Raw genomic sequence first — 23,567 nt, forward strand, 5'->3', positions numbered from 1 at the left:
AAGAAAAATAACACAACTAATATATGACCAAGGACAAATTAGATTTGGGAATAAAGAGAAAAAAGAGATTATACAAGATTACTATAGAAAACTGTATGAACAAGAAAATATACAGGAGGAAAATGTTAAAACAATACTTGCAAAAGGTGAATTTACCTCAGATCCCTAAAGACGTGAAAATGATGTTAGAAGGAAATATAACAATGATGGAATTAACTGAAGCACTCAAAAAACAAAAGATGGGGAAGGCACCAGGCCCAGACGGACTGCCAGTGGAATATTATAAGACATTACAGGAGTCGTTGAGTCTCCCATTGCTAGAAGTTATGAATGAAGTTATGTTAAAGAGGAAAATACCCAAGTCATGGACAGAAGCATATATTACACTTGTTCCAAAAGAGGACCTAGACCCACAACAAATAAAAAATTATAGGCCTATTTCCCTGCTAAATTCTGCTTATAAAATTTTTGCTTCAATATTGGCAGAAAGACTTAAAAGATATTTAAACAATTTTATACATTCTGATCAAAATGGGTTTCTGCCAAAAAGACAGATTAGAGACAACATAAGGATAATTCTGGACACTTTGGAATACTATGAGGCACATCCTGAAAAGAAAATGGCTTTGATATTTCTAGATGCTCAGAAAGCTTTTGATAATGTCAACTGGCAATTTATGTTACTTCAATTGGAGCAGATGGACTTCGATAGAAAATTTATTCAAGCAATAGAAGGCATATACTACAAACAAACAGCAAAAGTAATGATAAATGGAGAACTGACAGAGTTTATCAAGATAAAAAAAGGAACGAGACAAGGCTGCCCACTGTCTCCTCTGTTGTTTGTATTAACATTAGAAGCGCTAAATAGAAATATTAGAGAAGAAAAAGAGATAAAAGGAATGAAAATTCAAAAGGAAGAATATAAATTGCAAGTGTTTGCAGATGACCTGGTTTTTATCCTTGAAGATCCTTTAGATTCAATAATTGCATAGATAGATAAAATAAGAGAATATGGGAAAGTAGCAGGTTTGAAAATTAATAAAGACAAAATGAAGATTTTGACAAAAAATATGCTAATAAAACAAAAAGAGGAATTGGTGGAAATATCAAAGATGCATGTCGCAAACAAGGTTAAATTTTTGGGGATATATTTGACAGCTAGATGTTGCACACTTAAAGAGAATACTTATAATAAACTCAAACAACAAATTGGGACAGATTTGGCAAAATACCAAGAGCCTTGGTAGATTTGGCAAAATACCAAGAGCCTTGGTAGTACAGGGGTTTAAGGCACCCTGTTATTAAGCTGGTTATTAAGACCAGCTGCCTGCAATTACTGCAGGGTTCGAATCTCGCCAAGGCTCAAGGTTGACTCAGCCTTCCATCCTTTCTAAGGTAGGTAAATTGAGGACCCAGCTGTGGGGGCAATAAGCTGACTTTGTATAAATATACAAAAGGATGAAGGCTATTGCTGAGCACATTGTAAGCCGCCCTGAGTCTTCGGAGAAGGGCGGCATATAAATCAAATTTAAAAAAAAATGGGAAAATTTACAATTATCATTGATTGGGAGAATATCGACAATTAAAATGAATATATTACCTAGAATTCTATATCTGTTCCAGACAATTCCAATTAGATTGGGAAAAGATTATTTTGAAGATTTGAATAAAATAATATTAAAATATATTTGGCAGGGTAAAAAGACGAGGATAAAATTGAAATTGTTGCAAGATGCTAGAATAAGAGGAGGTTTTGGTTTGCCTAATTGGGAACTTTATTATCAAGCGATAAGTTTGATGTGGATTAAAGAATGGATAATGTTATGAAATATTAGATTATTGACTTTAGAAGGACATGACTTGTTGTTGGGATGGCATGCTTTTCTATGGTACAAGGGAACAAAAACACAGGGGTACTTTAGAAGACATTATATACATGAAGCTTTGTTATTAAACTGGGAGAAGATTAAAAAACAACACTATTTAAAAATTCCAGTCTGGTTATTGATGATTGAAGCATTTTCATACTCTATAATATTTAGAAGGGAACAAATTGTTAGATATAGTGAATTATTGAATGAAAAGGGTGCACTCAAATCAAAGCAAGAATTGGAGGAACAAGGTTTAAAGATGAATTGGTTTTCTTATATGCAAATACAGTCTAGATATGATAAAGATTCTAAGGCAGAGGGTATTTATAATAATTTGACTAACTTAGATAAAATTTTAATAGGTTCTGATGACTATGTAATTAAAAAATTGTATGGTTATTTATTAGAGGTAAAGTTGGAAGAAGAATAAGTTAAAGAAAAAATTATTGCATGGGGGGGGAATTTTGGTTATGGAATTGATTTAGAGAAATTGCAAAAACTGTGGCTGCAAAATTACAAAATGACAATGTCAACAGCATATAAGGAAAATTTGTATAAGATGTTTTACAGGTGGCATTACCCCCAACAAGAATTGCCAGAATGTTCAAGAACAAATTCATGCACACACCCACGCATGCGCATATTTGTCAGGGCTGCGACCAGGAAGAGGAGCTGCCTAGGGGGCATCCACGCACCGGATAAGGTACTTCCGGCTTCAGGTGCATGCATGCGCACCTCCCAGGAAGTCTTCTGGTTACTGCCATATATGCACACATGCCGATCAGCTGGCCAGTGTGCGTGCTCATGCCAGAAAACGGAAGACCATCTCTTCCAGTTTCTGGCACTGCCATACGCACAAATGCCAGCTGATCGGCGTGTGTGCATGCGCGCCAGAAACCCGGAAAAGTAATGGGCGATGCCTCACATGCCAGGCGACATGGCTCTGCATGCCACTTCAGGCACTCGTGCCATAGGTACGCCATCACGGACCTAGGAATTTAAATTTCCGCACATTTCTTATTTTTTATTACCTTCAATCTCATAACTATCATTGGAAAAGATTCATTCCATTCCTCAATGAATGAATGAGTCAGGTCAGTGAATGACTGAATGACTATCAGTTTCTATATCTGGATTGTATGTTATGTATATATGTAAATAAATTATTACACAAGGTATATGTAAGTGTAGGTAGAGAACCAGTTTGGTGTAGTGGTTATGGCATCAGGTAAGAAGTAGGAAATTGTGAGTTCTAGACTACTATTATACTGGGGTCATCAAGTACTAAAAAGATTAGGCTAAGTGGTGATTGGTAACTGCAGTAGTCCTGATTAGTGACCATAATACAAACTTTTCAAAATTTGAGTGCTAAAAATCAGGCAAAATGAATACTTGCTCAATTTTTGGAAACCATTGTCAATTTGCTAAGTTTGTTGTCTTCTATGATAAATATTCTTGTCAAGTACATGTGTTTCCATTTACAAATTTATTTCTGCAATTTGATGGAAACTTCAAGCTGCCATTTCTAGCACATTTCATTACCTGTTGCTGTTGTACGAGATATGAATCAATAAAGTTTCTTGTGTCATTTTCATCCAGATTGTTGAAACATTGGATGAAGTTTTCATTGATGAAAGCATACAATTCCTTTCTGTTATTCCGGACTTTCTTACGAGTGGCAAAAAAATAGCCAAGCATAGGAATTAGGTTACATAGCTGAAACATATAAAAAAAGAAGTCACATATCTAGAATATAGATTCTGATAGGCCTCCCAAATGATGTCTCTCATATATTACAATAGAAAACATAATAATACAAACAACTACAATGTAGATAGATATGGGCTTTTTAATTTCTTTGGTGGAGAATTATGGAAGGCCTGCCATAGATATATGTAGCCATGATGATACAGCGGTTAGAATGCAGTATTGCAGTCTAACTCTGCCCATAGCCTGGAGTTTGATCCTGACAGGGCTCAAGGTTGGCTTAGTCTTCCATCCTTCTAAGGTCAGTAAAATGAGGGCTCAGATTGTTGGGAGCAATGTGCTTGATATTGTAAACTGCCCAGAGTAAAGCACTATGGAGTGGTATATAATTGCTGATATGGTATTGCTCTCATTAACTTATACATTGTTCATCCATTTGGTCTTAGTGATTGAACCACATTTTTCTTTCTTATTATTTTCTAGTAAGTTGCCTGGGAAATAGAATCAAAATTGTACCATGTTTCCACTGCAAGCAAGATGTAGTATCTATACATTTGACATGCCTCCATACATACTTGTATACTCAGTGAAAGAATTATGGGAAGACTGCATCATTTAAAAAAAAAAAGGTTTTCAATATTAGTCATTAGATTCTGGATTTTGCAGTAAATCCTGAATAATTCACACTGCCTTTCCTATACAATAAATGAGCTCTTAATACTTTACAAATGAATAATCATTACCTGCATTGTAGGGCTTCCAGGAAGCCTGGGCCAATTTGTTAAAACTTTTAAATGTTTTTGCAGTGAATCCTGAATAAGGCACATTGCCTTTCCTATACAATATATGAGCTGTTAATACTTTTGAAATGAATGTTAATTACCTGCATTGAAGGGCTTCCCATAAGCCTGTTATTTTCTGTTGCCAAGCTCAACAATTTAATAAATTTTGGATCTTCATAGTCATATCGCTTCCCAAGTAAAATGGATACTATGATATTGCCAACAGCTGCAGTCATAATTCTTCTGAATTCAAATGGTTTTCCTAGACATCAAATGTGGAATTTCATCAAAATATAATAAAAATAAAATTAACATATTTCATTGTCTTGATTCTAGCATCAATCTATTGTTGCAATGACTTGTTGAGTTCATTGTCTTATAAATTGGTTGATGTGAACGGATAAAGAGGTGAATCTTCATATTGCAACACTCTTTGGAGAGGAAATCCCTGAGTTTAGTGAGGCAGGAGTTGGTACATTCTAATGACTCTTTGCCTAACTGGCTTCCTCTGACTGATGAAGCTGCCTGGATGGGCAGAGAAACTTCTCTCAAATTAACAACAAAAAATAGTTCAATTACAATTATTCAATCTTCAAACAACTGCAGACAACCTTCAGACAAAGTTTTAAATGATGTAAAAGACCAGATGAATTTGGAAAATTAAGATTTTTGTTAAGTTTTTTTTTATAAAAAACTGAGAAAACAAAACAATACCTTTGTAAGAGTACAAATTGTTTAATTAACAGAAAACAGTTGAAGAATGAATCTTGAGACTCTGTGGACATAGAAATAAGCCACTAGAAGTGACCAATGTTTCAGGAAGGAAAAAGAAAAGAGAAGAAAGAGGAGATAGAAATCCTACATAATGAAGAAATCCTGGAAAATGAAAAAATGGAAGTTTATAAGATAGAGATGATACAGTGGAACAAAATGATGAACAAAAAATTAAAAGAGCAAGGGTTTAGTTTTAAATTTACAAAAGAGGGTTTCTAAAATCTTGAAAGATATTTTGAAATGGCAGAAAGATTAAATTGAGATTCAATCCTATGATAGCAACTTGAATTTAAAACTAAGACTCTTAGAAGCAAAAGATGAGAATATTGACTTGTTTTGTTTGAATATTGACTTGTTTAGTTGACTTGTTTGATCAGGGTTAAAAACAATATTTTTATAAACTTCTGGAAACTCTTTATGGACATTTTACTGATATTTGGACAGAAATCATAATGAGTTTTGTGAGTGGATAAGAAGGGGCAAGTTATGGGAAGAAGTGAATCATTATACAATCTTACAGGACAGGGGTGTCAAACTCAAAACCTAGGGGCCAAATTCGGCCTGCAGGGTACTTAGATCTAGCCTGCGGGGCTGCCCTGGAAACAGCAAAGGACCAGCCCATGGTGCCTCTGCCACCAAAAACGGAGCTCAGGAGGGCCACATGCAGCCCTCGCGAGCTCTGTTTTTGCTGGCAGAGGGTTGCAGGAGGCTGTTGCAGCTGAAAATGGAGCTCAGGAGCCTGTTTTCGCTGGCAGAGTGCTCAGGCCACCACAGGCACCCACCACATAAGTGATGTCCAGCTGGCCATGTCCATCGTGGCCACACACACACACACCCAAGGTCAAACACAACCCTGATGCGGCCCTCAATGAAATTGAGTTTGACACCCTTGTTACAGGGGTAGGAAGCTATTAATTTTGCCGCAATTGTTGTAAGGAAGATAGGAGTCACTTCTTTCAATATTCTTTTTTTCTATCTCTTTTCTTTTCTTTTTCTTCTCTGCTCTCTCATTCTCTCCTTTACTCTTCGCACTTTGTGTTTTTCCTATTTTCTATTTTTTTTCTGATTTGAGTTTTTATTATCTTTTAAACTGTTTTAAATAAAAACTATTTAAAAAGAGCTATGATTTGGAAGTTTGGAGTATGTCATGCAGGAACCTCAACCCATTCAAGATAACATAAGATAGATAAGTTTTTGAACTCCAGAAGAAACACCAATGCACCTTTGTAAGATTCAAACTTCTTTACCACGAAACTGCACTCTTCAGCTATTCTGCTTTCCATAGACCTCTTACCCATCCCATAGTCCCGTAAGGTGGTTAACATAAATCGCCTCATCACTCTCCAGTTCTCACCATGGGAAAAAATTATTCCTGAAAAACAAAAATATGCAAAATTTCAACTGATGGTGACGAAATGCACTCCCTACCATCATCCCTCTGGATCATCCAAAACCCAAGGAACATTTCTTAAATACTTAGTTAATTTCCAAGTCTTGTTGCCTTAGAGTTTGCCTATATCAAGGCTGAGTATTTCTCAGCCTTGGCAATGTTAAACTATATGGACTTCATCTCCCAGAATTCCCCATCCAATTCTGTGAGATGAAATCCAAACATCCAAAAGTCGGCTTGTTTAGGAAACACTGATCTAAATCATGCATGGCAAAAAGATAAATATCTCTGCCCCCCCAATATTCTCATAATCATTAGAGGAAGAGTTTGAGGAAGAAATCCACTTAACAGAGTGATTACAGAGACCATTCCAATTCAGAGAACTGGCTAGTCATTTTTTAAAGAAAGTAAAGAAATATATCTTTAAAAAATCCACCCCATGTGATCATTCATTCCACAATATACAATGTTTATTCAATTGTTTATTCTATTGAATATGCGATATCATTCCAGAATATCTAACAAACAGCATTAAATCTTAGCAGAGCCATATTTCGCTTTGTTTTTTGTAACTAGTGCTTGTAAGAAATACGGATTGAGGTCACTTTCAACTCAATATTTGAGATATTGAGACTTATCTAAGAGTTCTAAAGTGGCTGTCCTTGACTCAAGCAGCCTCTATATTAGGGTACTGAATGCTCCCTTACAGATAATTAATACAAGCTGATTGTTTGGTTGTCATTTTGGTGTTATTTTCATCTTAGAATCTCTCAATCTCTGATTGGAATTTTCATTGTTCTACAAAGCATTCTAAATTCTTTCTTAAGCATACAGCAGAGACTGAGAGAGCCATTGAGGTCACTTTCTGTGTTATGAATACCAGTCCCACACTTTGTACGTTTTCCCAATTTCAGTCAATTCTAATTCTTATTGCTCCTGTGGTGATGTTCGCACAGAGTCTCCATTGTATGTTTGCAAATTGTATTGACATGAAATGAAGGTCCTCACCAAACCCCTTTGAAAACTCATCAAATATGGGGATAGGAGGCCTCTCAGCAAACACATCAGCCTTATTCACCAGAGCTTCCGTTATGGTCTCATATCCTGTTAGCACCACCATTTTCTGGAGTCCCAGTTGGATTTTGAATATGGGTCCATACTGTTTTGATAGCTGGAAAAAAGAAAGTATGAGAGAGACAGAGATATTTTGTATTAAGAATATGTTCTAAATTAATTATTATTAATTATTATTGGCTGCCTATCTCATCAGAGGGTAACTCTGGGTGGCCCACAATATTAAAAAGATAAAATTATACAACACCTACAAAAATACAAATAAAATATTATGAGAATACAAGGCAGTGCCTCAGTGTTTGTTTTAGAGATGAATGTTGTTCCACTGGCCAGGCTGACTGTGGTCACTACTTATTTAATTATCAAGAAACTGATAGACACAAGTTTCCTGTCATTGACCTAGGTGATATCTGGAGAGAATGGCATGAGCCATTTGGTTTAATAAGAGCATTCCATTCTTCTCCCACTTCTCTTTCGTTGGAGCAAGCTTTCATTTCCATGGCTTATGAAGGTTACAGAATGCTGCAGTTTTGCCCTTCAATGGAAAGGATAAAAAAAAAAATACCTCTAACATTGTCTGGTAAGGTTTTTTCAGATCCATTATGTGGAGATTTCCAACAACAGGCAAAGGCCTGGGTCCTGGTGGAAAATCTTTGGAGCTCTTCTTCCAGGGATTGCCCATTTTGAAAAGAAGCATAATCATAAGTGTACATAGGAACAGTATTGAAACAGAAACAATCCAATCCATTTCTTTTTAATTGGTACCTTCTTTTGTGGTTCTAATAAAAAATTTGCCACACAATACAATCAAGGAGAGTGTCTGCCAACTATAATGGTCCAAGGACAGAAGGATTAAACTCTTAAACCTATCTGAAAATGAAGATTACTTGTAAGAACAGGCCCCTTAATGTTAGAAAGGAAGACCAAATATTTCAAAATCATCCTTGGTAATCATTAAACTGTAGTTAGTAAGGTACTTTGAATACATACAGAATTTTCTGAGCATTTTTCCCACTGAACTCTTTACAGGTACAGAACTAAACATGCACAGAGATTTGTCCTCACCAGTAAATCCAAACAAAGACATGGGGAAAATGTTCTTTTACTTGAGCCATTTGAAAGTCCTTTCTTCTGAATTTAACTTTGTTTGATTTATTCTTACAGTAGATACATAGACAATCTCATGCTCCACAGCAGGGGTGTCAAACTCGATTTCATTGAGGGCTGCATCAGGGTTGTGTTTGACCTTTGGGGGGGTGGGAGGGGTGGCCAGGGTGGGTGTGGCCAGCTCAACATCACTCATATCGGGGACGCCTGTGGAGGCCCAAGCATTTTGCTAGCGAAAACAGGCTCCCAACTCTGTTTTCAGCTGCAACGGCCTCCTGCAACCCTCTGCCAGCGAAAATGGAGCTCGGGAGAGCAGCACAGAGCCTTCCCAAGCTCCATTTTTGCTGCCAGAGGCACTGCAGGCCAGTCCTTCACTGTTTCCAGGGCAGCTCCGTGGGCTAGATCTAATCCGGCCCCCAGGCCTTGAGTTTGACACCCCTGTATGTGTGACTATACATTTTCACATAAACTTCTGTGTTATCCAGTAACAATTCAATTTTACTTCTTATATGTTTAGAGGCTATTTGGTTTATCCAAAACAGATCCCTTGGCCTACACAAGAGATTGTCAGTGTAGTATCTGCTGAGAGGAAGATATATGTGGATCTCATTGGTGGCCCAACTTAATTGCTCTCCATAGGTTTAGACTTCAATTTACCACAGAATTATTAGAATGGAATAATAGAGGAAATTGTCCAGTTACAGATATCTATGTAATGGCCTCTGGGCCATGCATTAACTCCACAAATATTCCTTAATATAAAAATAGTGGATGACTGCAATTCTTTGCTTTCTTTGGAAACACATCTATTTGTTAAAAAGATGACCAAGATAATTTGATATAAAGAAACATGCTGAATGCCAGGGAACACTATCCTTTTTTTTTTTTTTTACTTTCCCTCAAACATTTTTAAAATGTGCCTACCCTTGAATTTTTCTCAACTCCAGTTGGCCATTTAATACTAATTTATTGTTGCATTTTATGTACTTTTACTTTGATGCATTTTATTCTATATTTAATGTATTTTTTAAAAAATCAAACTGGGATGCATTACATCATAAGCAATGTATAAATATTTTAAATTGGCATTAATGCAATTTTGCTGGTATTGGAAGACTTTTGGATACTCATTCTCCCATAACAACAGAATAAACTATTTATATCACTTTTACTGCTCATTTTGATGAGAGTGGAACTGTTTTATCATTCTGCAAAAATCTTGCTTTCATTATTCAAATCTATGGACAATTCATCACACCTCTCCATATTTTGCAGACTGAAAAAAATATCACAGACTGAAAAAAAACTCATCACAAATAAAATAACAAGGTCTAAAGGATCAATCAATCAATCAGAATAGAGTTAGAAGGGACCTTGGAGGTCTTCTAGTCCAACCCCCTGCTCAAGCAGGAGACCCTATATCATTTCAGACAAGTGACTGCCCAGTCTCTTCTTAAAAACCTCCAGTGATGAAGCACCCATAGCTTCTGACACCAAGCAGTTCCCCTGGTTAATTATTCTCACCATTAGGAAGTTTCTCCTTAATTCCAGATTGCTTCTCTCCTTGATTAGTTTCCATCCATTGTTTCTTGTCTTGCCCTCTGGTGTTTTGGAAAAGAAGTCAACCACTCTTCTTTGTGGCAGCCCCTCAAATATTGGAAGACTGCTATCATGTCCCCCTAGTCCTTCTTTTCTCTAGACTAGCCAAACCCAAATCTTGCAACCGTTCTTCATATGTTTTTGTCTCTAGGCCTTTAATCATCTTATTTGCTCTCTTTTGCACTTTCTCCAAAGTCTCAAAATCTTTTTGTAATGTGGTAACCAAAACTGGATACAGTATTCCAGGTGTGGCCTTACTAAAGCTTTATAAAGCAGTAGTAATACTTCATATGATTTTGATTCTGTTTCTGTTTATACAATCAAGGATTGCATTAGCTTTTTTGAGCTGCTGCTGCACACTGCTAGCTCATATTTAAGTGATTGTCTACTAGGAATCCAAGGCCTCTTTTATAGTTACTGTTTTTGAGTCAGGCTTTGCCCAGTCCGTACTCATGCCTTTGATTTTTCCTGCCTATGTGTAAAACTTTGCTTCTCTCCACATTAAATTTCATTTTGTTGGAAAGGGCCCATTGTTCAAGTCTATCAAGATCTTTTTGAACCCTGAGCTTGTCTTCTGGCCCATGTTGGCTTTTAGTTATAACTTTATTTGTTTCTAGATGTTCGCAGATCTGTTTTTTGATTATCTGTTCCAGTATCTTCTCAGGTATTGACGTTAGGATGATTGGTCTGTAGTCTGAGGGGTTTTTTTTCTTCCTTTTTTGAAGCCGGGAACCAGGTAATCCTCAGGTAATTCCCCATTTTTGGATCCTGAGCTTGTCTTCTGGGGTGTTAGCAATTCCTGCATATCTTTCAGGATTTTTGAAAGATATAATAGCAAAAAAACTTTGAAAATTCCCCCCTAGTAGAACATCATTCATTATATCACCATATATTCTTCTAGGGAAGGCTTTCAATGTCCCTCTAAGTTTATTTAGACTCTTATGATTCCTTGTCATCTTGTTTTTGACCTCCAAAAAGATTATTTACCCAACTGAACAAATTTTTCCAGTATCTCTTAAAATCCCTAACCCAACTGAGTTCAGAGGGCTTCTGTGTGCTACAATCAATTCAGTCACTTATTCAACTTTTTAAAACATTCTTTCTGAAGAGTGAGGAAAAAAAGGCTTTATATGTTAGTTTAGCATTTGCATATGGTCAGATGCAAGAGGAGAGAGAATGGTATAGTACAGTCTTAAAACAGGATAATGACTGATACTTCAGTTTAAAAAGAAAGATTCTTCAGGTTAGTTGGTTTGCTCAGCAAAAGTTCTGACAGCCCTTTTCCACTAAAGGATCCATTAAAATGGATAAAATAGAGCTAGATAAAAATGCATTAAAGATATAGATGTGTCTCAATTGGTGGCAATTAATAAATATATGAAATGGTCACATTATTCAATTCACATTATTCAAAGTGATATTTCGATAGAAAATAAGGTAATTGGTTCCAGCTCAACAGAAATAAGCAATTAAAATTGTAATTATAATTGTTTATATGCATGTCAATGAAATCTTAAAATAAGGGATAAAAATAATCAACAATTTACAGTACACAAAGTCAAGTAGTTATGGAAAGCAAAACAAAAACAAAAAATCTACCATAGATCCAGGCATTCCAATATCTGCACTTATTTTAGCATTCATATTGTTCAGTTAATTTTTTTTTGCTTTTATATAATAAGAATCTTATTCTTTTAAAAATTTGTATGTTTTTCCTGTGATGGATTCTTCTTTTTCTTCATTCTGCACACACAAGAATTAGCAGAATCTAAAACCTCAATCTTGACTACATACATACTCACAGAAACTTACATTTAGGTTGCATTAAACACACAGCCTGGTCTCAATTTACAATTCACACCAGTGGTGGGTTGCCCCCGGTTTGGACCGGTTTGCAAAAAAATGGCGGGAGGCCCCGCCCACCTGGATGTTGTCATCGGCGATCTGCGCATGCGCGTGCGATCCCATTGCGAACCAGTAGTAAAGGTAAGTAGAACCCACCCCTGATTCACACTAAGTTAAATATCACATTATTTGAACCCATAGTAATCATAACCTACCTTTACATTACTAATTTGTACCCTTAGTGCAAATGGTACTAATCAGTACCATTTCAATACTAATTTGAGTTATGAAAGGCAGTGTAGCTGGCTGTCAGAGAAAGCCCAGGGAATGGTTGCTTGATTCAGCTCTGTCTGATGCACATACTTTTTTTTCTTTAATATTTATTATGAAATATTTTCAAAAAATGAATGAAAAAAGCAAACAACAAAAGGGGGAAGCCACGTAACATATAAATATCAGTGCCAATGCTACAAATCACATTAAACATTTAGGACTTTTAATATAAAATATGTATCTATATAAAATACATATATAAACTATGAAGTACATATACATTCATTTAAACATACAGCCTTAAACTTATTCACTTGCTGAGTTATATTTCACGAACAGCTTATGGCATAACAAAGATTTATGTTATGAGATTTTCAACTTTAGTCAATTCTTCAAGTATTTGCTTTTTGCAATTCTTTTAAAAATATACTTATTTGAAAATAATAAGTTTTGCCCATTCCAAAGAAAGGGCCTCAAAATAATTCATTTTAATCTTATTAATAATTAATGTTTCTCTGTCATTTCTCTGTACTTTTCATCTCCATGAAAACAAATGCTTAATAACAGGCAAGAGGTGATAAATATGAAGTGATTTTTTTTACTATGTTCATCCCAAACTTTCAGTATTTGCTTTCTGTTGCATAACTTCTTAAAAGCTATTTCTCTAAGTCCAAATATATTTATGCAAGCTTCTCCTTCCTTGATACAGGTAGCATAATTCTAAATTTTAAAGGCAATTAAATGCCACAATCTTGCTAACTCTCTACCAATTAAAACTGACATAAGTTCCTTCAAGGAATCATAGAAATGAAATTTTGTTCTCTCTCCTCCTACCTACATTTCACTGGGTAGCATAATTGATTTGCCTAAAAATATTTGGAATTCATTTCACTGTGATAGCAATAGCGGAAAATTGAGAGGTTTTTGCTTCCACTCACTTCCCATGTAGCTGTGACGCTGAAGCTTCTGTCATACTGTAGTTCTTGACTTACAATGGCAGTTGGGCCCAGAAGTTTGGTGTCACATGACTGGGTCACTTAATAACAGCAATTTTGGCAGTTTCAACTGCCATCATTAAGGAGGACTTTGCAGGGATGAGCAAAAAACTCTCATGACTGTAACTTCCAAGTTCTTGTTGGCTTCGCAATTGACTTTGCTCATGAATGCCTCAAAAAGAATGTTGAAAATCACAATCATAACCACCATAGACACTGTAACAGCTGAAAATGGGAGGACCTGTTGTAAGTAGAAATAGCAATAGCACTTAGACTTATATACCACTTCACAGTGCTTTACAGCCGTGTCTAAGCAGTTTACAGAGTCAGCATATTGCCCCCAACAATCTGGGTCCTCATTTTACCCACCTTGGAAGGATGGAAGGCTGAGTCAACCTTGAGCCTGGTGAGATTCGAACTGTTCGGCAGTCATCAGAATTAGCCTGCAATACTGTATTCTAACCACTGTGCCACCACTTGTTATTCAGGGATATTGTAACTCTGTCTGAAAACTTTTATGGATTAAAAGTCAGGTTTTGAAATGACTGTTGATGCAGAAAGTTTTCTAGCAATAACACTGGACTTTACACTCCAGCTATGAATACTTTAGTGCAATATACATAAAGTAAGTTATGCAGTGTGAGCTGCAAAATAATTCTCAGAATGTTTGCCTGAAAAAATATAGGATTGTGGTTTGTTCTGGCTTTTTATCTCTTTTCTTATTTTTTAATAAATTTTTATTGAAGTTTTTTTTTTTTTACAAAATAACAACATTTGAAGAATAAAGAAAATAAAGTAAGAGAAAGGAAAGAAACATAAGAGAAAAAGACAAGTTATTTTAAAAAATAAGTTCTAATCTTCTTTACAGCACTTATAGATGCATTTGGACTTTATCCTCTGTCTCTAAAGTTACATTATAACTCTCTCCTTTCCATAATCATCAAACCCATAAATCACAAGCACATTTTCGTTATTCAGCAAAAAGTCCATAAAAGGTTTTTTCTGGCTTTATTTTTCAGCAACGTAATAAAAATAGAAAGAAAAAAATAACATGTGATGGATATTTTATCAGATATTGAAAACATCATATGGAAAAAATGCACATATATAATTCTTTCTATGCTTCTACAGTGAGTTTGCTGGGATCCTCTTCATAATCTATATTGCTTCCCAGAGGTGCTCCTCCTTGAATGGGAATCTAGAAGGAATAGCATACAGAGATTTATGCAAGTAGGTGATATTTAACTATCTGACCTGATTTTACCCCAACTGAATTTAACTGAGGCTTTTGAGTGTCTCCCTCCCTCCCTCCCTCCCTCCCTCCCTCTCCCTCTCTCTCTCTCTCTCTCTGCATTACTAAATCTCTAGACATAATCCATTGGGAACTGGCATTGTTCTACTTTATAAGCCCAAATTAATCAAATGTGAATTTGTTGAGGAAATGTCCCAGTAGGACTGTACCTCTTTTATACCAGGTTGTTGATTTCATATACAGTCATGGCCGTAAATGTTGGCACCCCTGAAATTTTTCCAGAAAATGAAGTATTTCTCACAGAAAAGTATTGCAGTAACACATGTTTTGCTATACACATGTTTATTCCCTTTGTGTGTAATGGAACAAAACCAAAAAGGGGAGGAAAAAAAGCAAATTGGACATAATGTCACACAAAACTCCAAAAATGGGCTGGACAAAATCATTGGCACCCTTTACTTAATATTTGGTTACACACCCTTTGGAATAAATAACTGAAATCAGTCGCTTCTGATAACCATCAATATTCTTATACCTCTCACCCGGAATTTTGGACCACTCTTTCTTTGCAAACTGCTCCAGGTCTCTCTTATTGGAAGGGCGCCTCTTCCCAACAGCAATTTTAAGATCTCTCCACAGGTGTTCAATGGGTTTGGGATCTGGACTCATTGCTGGCCACTTCAGAACTCTCCAGCACTTTGTTGCCATCCATTTCTGGGTGCTTTTTGACGTATGTTTGGGGTCATTGTCCTGCTGGAAGACCCAAGATCTCCAACGCAAACCCAGCTTTCTGACACTGGGCTCTACAGTGCGACCCAAAATCCGTTGGTAATCCTCAGATTTCATGATGCCTTGCACACATTCAAGGCACCCAGTGCCAGAGGCAGCAAAACAACCCCAAAACATCAGTGAACCTCCACCATATTTCACTGTAGGTACTGTGTTCTTTTCTTTGTAGGCCTCATTCCGTTTGCGGTAAACAGTAGAATGATGTGCTTTACCAAAAAGCTCTATCTTGGTCTCATCTGTCCACAAGACATTTGCCCAGAAGGATTTTGGCTTACTCAAGTACATGTTGGCAAACTGTAGTGTTGCTTTTTTATGTCTCTGTGTCAGCAGTGGGGTCCTCCTGGGTCTCCTGCCATAGCGTTTCATTTCATTTAAATGTCGACAGATAGTTCGCGCTGACACTGATGCTCCCTGAGCCTGCAGGACAGCTTGAATTGCTTTGGAACCTGTTTGGGGCTGCTTATCCACCATCCGGACTATCCTGCGTTGGCACCTTTCATCAATTTTTCTCTTCCGTCCACACCCAGGGAGATTAGCTACAGTGCCATGGGTTGCAAACTTCTTGATAATGTTGCGCACTGTGGATAAAAGCAAATCTAGATCTCTGGAGATGAACTTGTAACCTTGAGATTGATGATGTTTTTCCACAATTTTGGTTCTCAAGTCCTCAGACAGTTCTCTTCTCCTCTTTCTGTTGTCCATGCTTAGTGTGGCACACACAGACACACAATGCAAAGACTAAGTGAACTTCTCTCCTTTTTATCTGCTTTCAGGTGTGAGTTTTATATTGCCCACACCTATTACTTGCCCCAGGTAAGTTTAAAGGAGCATCACATGCTTGAAACAATCTTATTTATCCACAATTTTGAAAGGGTGCCAATGATTTTGTCCAGCCCATTTTTGGAGTTTTGTGTGACATTATGTCCAATTTGCTTTTTTTCCTCCCTTTTTTGGTTTTGTTCCAATACACACAAAGGGAATAAACGTGTATAGCAAAACATGTGTTACTGCAATACTTTTCTGTGAGAAATACTTCATTTTCTGGGAAAATTTCAGGGGTGCCAACATTTACGGCCATGACTGTATCAATATATCAAAGTAGCCATAGTTGCACCATTATTCGTGATACAGCTGAAGAATTGTCTCTTATGTTTCTGATATTTTGATCATTTGTCAAATTGATTAAATAAATGCTATTCCATCCTTTATTCCCTTTTGTATCCCTCTGTAGGAACATGGTTGTCATTAGAAATAAACATTAACTTAAACAAGTTTTGGAAACATCTCAAGAAGAGATAGACAACCATTGCACTAGGCAATCCTGATCCTCTTTGCATGTTTATATCCCCCTTGGTTTCCCAAAACCACATTGTTGAAAAGTTGTGTTTTAAAGCTTACACACACCAATTTAAACAGCAGATACTTATGCTAAGCCTCCAGGAGGTGTAATTAAGCTATTTTCTCTGTATTGATAAAAATACAGCCCAATTTCTAAAATATTTATTAAAAAATAGGCCAAAAATTTATCTCATCCCAAAACCTGATAGTATCATACTACTGGTGACATAAGTCTGTTTTATCCAGAGAGAAATAGCTGGCCATCATCTAGAGCAGAATTTTATGCTGCAAAATCACATCGATTACTAGATGATAGATGGCATCAAGCCACATGCGCCACTGTTGATGAATTCAGCAAGTTCACAAATGAGGAAGTACAGAAAAAAAGGAGAGCAAGAATACTGAAAGACAACAAACTCCATATCCTGTTCCTCACATCATTCATGTGATGTTTCTGTAGTTGAGGAGGTTAGTAGCAGTACTGGGGAAACAGGACCTGACATAGCAGTTGGTATATGGGAAAGAAAAGTTTAACACCCCTCCCCCCTTCATGATACATTTGAAATGTAGTTGTAGGGAAGCCAATGTGTTCATTTATTCAAGCCTCTGTGTGTATGTAAATAATATGATGTACAAGATTTGAAATATAGTTTTGTGAGAAATGGAAAAAGTATATTAAGAAATGGGTTTTTGAAAGAAACAGAAAAATAAGAATGGGAAAGAGTTGGAACAGTTGGAACAACCATGAAATGCACAATGGGACAGAATAGTAAGGAAAATAATAAGAGGACTATGAAATTTATTTATTTAATTGGACTTATATGCCGCCCTATCTCCACAGGACTCAGGGCGGCTCACAACAATAAACAAAACAAAGTCCATGATAAAATTGACAAAAAATCAAATAAAACCCCATTAAGTTCTATTAAAAACCCCATCAGTCTAGGGGGGCTAGATGAAATAGCCACATTTTCAGCCCACGGCGGAAGGAGCGAATGTCGGGAGCGACCCGGAGCTCCAGAGGGAGTTGATTCCAAGGGCGGGTGCGCCTACAGAGAAAGCTCTCTCCCTGGGGGTCGCCAGCTGACACTGTCTGACCGACGGCACCCTGAGTATGCCCTCCCTGTGAGAGTGCACCGGGCGATGGGAAGCTGTTGCTGGCTGCAGATAGTCTGCCAAGTATCCCGGGCCTAAGCCATGTAGGGCTTTATGGGTAATCACCCGCACCTTGAATCTCACCCGGAGGGCAACCGGCAACCAATGCAAGTCGCGCAGGAGAGGTGTAACATGGGAGTGTCGGGACACGCCCATCACTACCTGCGTGGCCGCATTCTGCACCAGCTGAAGCCTCCGAGTGGTCTTCAAGGGCAGCCCCATATAGAATTGGGGAAAAACATATTCTAGAAGAAAGAGAAAAAGAGAGAGGGAGAAAGAAAAGCATTGATTAAAGAAGATCTATAGTACCACATCTGTGCTGTTGGAATCTGGATGAGCATGACATGACAGTAAAAACATTTTTAAAAATTGACTCATCACATTGTTTTCAACCCAGAATAACCTTAGCAAAGCTGTGAAAAGAATAGAACTATAGTCGATCCTAACATAAGCAACTCTTTATCTTTTCAATTCTCCATTCAGCAAAACAAAATCTGGAATCAATTCTAAGAATCAGGAGATAAAATGTGATTCTATGTGATAAAAATCGGAAGCTAACAGACATCCTAGTGGGGAAAAATGTGTATATGTTGCCACAATGCAGTTCTTCTCTATTGTTTGAAATGTGTCCTACCTCCCAATATACAGAGTCATCATAGCAGTTCTGATCAGGTGGCTGTCCCAGGAAAGGCAAGCTGACTATTAATCCTGTATCATGAAGAGGAAACACATTGAAGGTTATCAGTGAGGACCTTTTTCTATAATAAGAGACATAAAGATTGCATACAACACTGAAAACAGAGGAGCAATTGTATTCTAGGCCTGCAAATGATTCTCCACTAGCCAAGCAATGGGGTTTTTTTTCTAAAAACAATACATTAGTTATAATGGCATGTTATTTCATTAAGTAAACACCTAAGAAGGAACAATTCTGCAAATTCTTGTTTAGTTTTTTTGAAGATATAAATCTATAAATCTGCATCTTATCCATCCATTCATCTACAAAAGTTGTGATCTGCATGAAGTTCACCATTTCCTAGAGATGTCTTTATTTTACTGACCTGTAAATGCTCCTCCTACTATAGCAATTGCAACAGAGCAGCCTAGAGCAGCAGCCTGCATCCCAACAGATACACTGTAAAGAGAACAAATGAGCTTTCTGTCATCTGGAAACCTCATGCAGACTTCTTTGATGACTATGTCTGGTTGTTCAGATGTATGTGTACACACAAAAGTCACTTCTACCTAACCCAGCAACAAACAGCTGTGGAAGTGTATACCACATGCAGACTACTAGGAAAGACTTTGAAGGTGCATCTGCTTTAACCCTTCTGCCAGTGTGTTTTGCAAAACAACCCATTCAAATGTTTTATGATCCTCTAAGAACATGCAAGGTTGATGAATGGGAAAAGAATGCAAATCACAAGGGACTTTCTTTCATTTCTATTTTCCCCTTCCTACCATTTTTTATTCCTCAAGACCTCATATAGTTTCAGTTCCCCTCCTGCCCAAAGGACTCACAGACACTGCTGTGCTGATGTTACTAAATGATTAATGACTTACAACAATGCTTCCCAACTTTAGCAACTTTAAGATGAGTGGACCTCAATTTCCAGAATTCCCTAGACAGTCATTGTAGTTGGGGAATTCTGGGAGTTGAAGTCCACTCATCTTAAAGTTGCTAAATTTGGGGAACACTGGCCTTGGGCTTGGTCAAATTCCAGTACCCCTGACTGGCCGCTTAAACAATAAACAGGTTACCAACCAAACTTATTTCTTCTTTTGTGGTTGGAAAGCTTGATTACTTTGAGCCTTGTTCTTTGGTTTTGCCAAGGCATCGCTATCAATCTTATTATAAAGATTGTTTTACTGGCAGAGAAAAACTGTTTAAAATATATTGCCAGATGAAATATTTTTGCAATCTACTTGGTGAGAATGTCTCTCTCAAAGTGGTCTATAAATCTGTCTAGTCAGTTAAATGTCAGTAAATACAATTTTTTAAAAAAACTTACTTGCTGTTAACCTGCACAGCAGCTGCAATGATACTTGCAATGCCTCCCAATAACCCAGGTAAGCCATGTAGATTATGGACACCACAGGTGTCTTGAATTTTCAGCTTTGAGGCCAGCAATGGCTAGAAGAGAACAAAAGATTATTTTGTAATAACCATTAAAAGAAAATAAAGCTGGCTTGTCTTCTTTTTCACTTTCCATTCTACACAAGCTAGCATGTTTTATAAAATATATGTACAGTATATTGCAATGCAGTTTCTTTAAACATTGATTTGAGACTGTCCTACAAACAGATGGGATGGGATGCAAGTATTCTGGCTTTCACTGGATTAATAGAATAGACTTAAAACCCAACACTCCGTCTCACTTAAACAGACATGAATCAAGGTCTTCCACAGACTTCTTTCTGATTGAAAGTGCATAGTATAATATTACTTATAACTACAATTCAAAGCTACTAGTTGCACTGGCTACTTATATATTTCCAAATGCAATTATTCCCCATAATGCCAATATAGCTCAAGGCCTGAGTACTTTTAAGAAAGCCTATTCAGTATAGTTTTTTACTATCCCACTCAAGGGTGCAGAAAATCCTTGCTGAAGAAGCTATCTCTCAAGTGTGTCTTGAAAGTAGCCCTTCTCTGTGTGGGAGTCTCTGTCCCTGATACAAACCTGACAGATCCTGGGAACTTGGAGGAGAGAGAATTACTTTTCTTTACAAAAAATGCTCACAGATAAATACTTATATCCAAGAACTGAGATGACTCCTGCTATGCTACCAATTAATAAAGCCCCAACAGGCAGGATGTCCAGGTCAGCACATGAACCCACAGCAACACCACCTGCCAAGGTGGCATTTTGAATGTGTACCTGCGGGAGACATAAAATATGACCAGTAAGAGGAGATCTCTAACGCCAAGGGAAAGGATTTTTGGCTGAAGCACAGGATATCAATTTGCTTTAAATGATCTGATTGTACCATAGGAATTGTGCAGCAGTTCATGATGGCCTCCATGTATGACCCTTGAAATAAGATATATAAGAACACTGCCTTATAAGAACACCAGACCAACCCATGGATCTCCAGAACCACAAATCTGTATTTCTACTGATCAAGTTTCATTTATTAGAGAAGCAGCCTGGAACTGATCTATACAGAATATATGACCTGCCACTAGTTTAAAATCTATGAATACATGCTCTCTTCTTGGCAGTGTTTCAACAACCTTATATAATTTGTTTTCTGATTTAACTCTTATAAATGAAATTGGGAGTTTCATATATGTTAAATATGCACAGAATTAAAGTAATGAAAAGTAGGGTCGTGGTACTTTTAATTGTTGGATAAAGAAACAATTTCACCCTGTTCATTGTTTCTCATTCTCTATGGCAAGAAACGCTCACTAAACAACAGTGGAATCAACAAGAATTCTACTTTCCCTATTGGAAAATCTCATTATCCAAGTGATATCATTGTGATAACAATCCTGTTGATTTGGAATCCATGGTTATTGGAATTTTGCTATTCCTATCCCTGTGATATCTGTGTGATATCACACATCAAATATTCATATGTCTGTGATATCTGTATGGTCGCTAAGAATCAACCCTGACTTGATGATATAGAATCAATCAATCAAATGTACTGTATGTAATTGCAGGGTAGCCACTATTATGATCCTTGCTATTGAAGTACAAGAGTACTACTGTCAGACCTGCCCCAATCCGATTCCTTAGGGAAAAAAAGGCCCTTGACTCCATTTGGTTAAAGCAAAGGGTTCTTTTACTAACAGTGTAGGTTGTAAAATCAAGCCAGCTCTGAATTCTGCCATGCTTGCAAGATACCAAAAAAAAGATTCAACCACAGCCCATCTCTCCCCCTGTGACCAGTGCATTTCTAGCTAACTGGAGCTTGCCAAGTCATTTTGAGAACACTGAGAAGTTTGGGGGTAATCCAAATATTTATCAGGGTGCCTGGCTGTGAGATACTGTACCTGTCATTCCCCCCTCCTGTTTTCCCATCACGTATACACACTGTTTTATTTATTGCCCTTTCATCCTCTTCCCCGACTCCCCCCTCTCCCCCCCACACACACACACTTCCAGCCTTTGATGGCAGGATGCCTGTGAGGCACCAAGCCAAATCAGGCAGAGCTGACAACTACATTATGAAATAATGAAAGCATGGCTAAATACTTTCTATTTGATTATTTAAATTCTGTAAATTCATTCTTTTACAAAGAGGTTTGAAAACAAAAGGATCACCATAAAATAACAATAAAACAGTACTTGAAATAAATAGCACAGAAAACAAATGTATTTACGAGACCGCCTTCTGCCACCGATAGCCTCCCACCGACCAATACGCTCCCACAGAGAGGGGCTCCTCAGGGTGCCGTCGGTCAAACAATGTCGACTGGCAGCCCCCAGGGGGAGAGCCTTCTTTGTGCGGGCACCTACCCTTTGGAATGAGCTGCCCCCGGAGATATGGCGGATCCCGGATCTTCGCATCTTTCGCCGTTCCCTAAAGACGTTTTTATTCCAGCAAGCCGGGCTTGCCTAACTCTTTTAAATTGTTTTAATTTTTAAATTGTTTAATTATGGGTCTTAATACAGGGGTGCTTTTAATTGTGGGCCAAATTAATTTAATTGGATTTTAATACTGTTTTTAAATTTTGTATTTGTGTTTTATCTGTTGGCTGTTCACCACCCCGAGTCCTTCGGGAGAAGGGCGGTATATAAATATAATAAATAAATAAATAAATAAATAAATAAATAAATAAATAAATAAATAAATACCGTGTTTCCCCAAAAATAAGACCCTGTCTTATATTTTTTTGAACCCTGAAATAAGCGCTCGGCCTTAATGCTATGCGCTCAAAAGCCTGATTGGGCTTATTATCAGGGGATGTCTTATTTTGGGGGAAACAGGGTATATAGTAGAAATAAAATGAGAAATAACAAATTAAAACAGCAGCAACTACCTTCAATTGAAGTTCAGTAATCTCAAAACAAGAGCGCAAACAGTTGCTTGAACCTCCTTCAGAAAGCAATCAAGAATTAAGGTGCCATCACCAAGAAGTCCCTGTGTGTGATGTATTACAGAAGCATCCACATAGACACATGATGGCGAACCTATGGCACGCGTGCCACAGGTGGCACATGTAGCCATATCAGTGGGCATGCCAGCTCAGCTCTGGCGTGCATGTGCGTGCCGGCCAGCTGATTTTCGGACCTTTTGGGCCCACCAGAAGTAGGGAAACAGCCTTTCCCACTCCCTCGGAGGCCCTCCGAAGGCCTGAAACGGCCCATTTCCCAACTCCTGGTGAGACAGGAAGTGACATTTTTTGCTGTCCCCAGCCTCCAGAGACTCCTAGCCATCGCGTGCCAAGAGCAGGGGGGAGGGGGGTTGCATGCGCATGCACAGGGCAGGGCGCATAGAATTATGGGTGTGGGCACATGCGAACCGCCCCCGCCCCCCCTCTCCTGCATGCGATGGCAAAAAGGTTAGCCATCATTGACATAGACCAATCTTAAGGATTGGGCAGATTCATATTGGCAATGGCAATATTTTGCAAAAAATTGTCATCAGTAAGTATAC

The 23,567-nt window shown here is 37.6% G+C and overlaps 2 protein-coding genes across 3 annotated transcripts in view; both read right to left on the bottom strand.

The window, feature by feature from the left end:
• Positions 1-3,332: 3,332 nt before the first annotated feature.
• LOC117674489 (cytochrome P450 2K6-like) lies at positions 3,333-8,472 on the bottom strand. The gene is made up of 5 exons (XM_087888062.1): positions 8,167-8,472; positions 7,536-7,698; positions 6,360-6,509; positions 4,465-4,625; positions 3,333-3,590 (listed from the first exon to the last, which is right to left on the bottom strand). The coding sequence occupies exons 1-5, from the start codon at positions 8,347-8,349 to the stop codon at positions 3,333-3,335; spliced, it is 915 nt and encodes a 304-aa protein (XP_087744188.1). The 5' UTR covers positions 8,350-8,472.
• A 5,939-nt stretch (positions 8,473-14,411) lies between these two features.
• RHAG (Rh associated glycoprotein) overlaps positions 14,412-23,567 on the bottom strand; it is a 40,452-nt gene continuing 31,296 nt past the window's right edge. For both annotated transcript variants that reach the window (XM_034432532.3, XM_034432531.3), the window contains exons 6-10: positions 20,699-20,836; positions 19,967-20,088; positions 19,016-19,089; positions 18,589-18,662; positions 14,412-14,618 (exon numbers count right to left, since the gene is read on the bottom strand). In XM_034432532.3, coding sequence (XP_034288423.1) covers positions 14,538-14,618; positions 18,589-18,662; positions 19,016-19,089; positions 19,967-20,088; positions 20,699-20,836 — 489 coding nt within the window. In that variant the 3' untranslated portion in view covers positions 14,412-14,537. The remainder of the gene's footprint in view (positions 14,619-18,588; positions 18,663-19,015; positions 19,090-19,966; positions 20,089-20,698; positions 20,837-23,567) is intronic.

The sequence above is a fragment of the Pantherophis guttatus genome, chromosome 1, assembly GCF_059756535.1.
Source record: "Pantherophis guttatus breed Tessera chromosome 1, ASM5975653v1, whole genome shotgun sequence".
Classification (NCBI taxonomy): Eukaryota; Metazoa; Chordata; class Lepidosauria; order Squamata; family Colubridae; genus Pantherophis; species Pantherophis guttatus.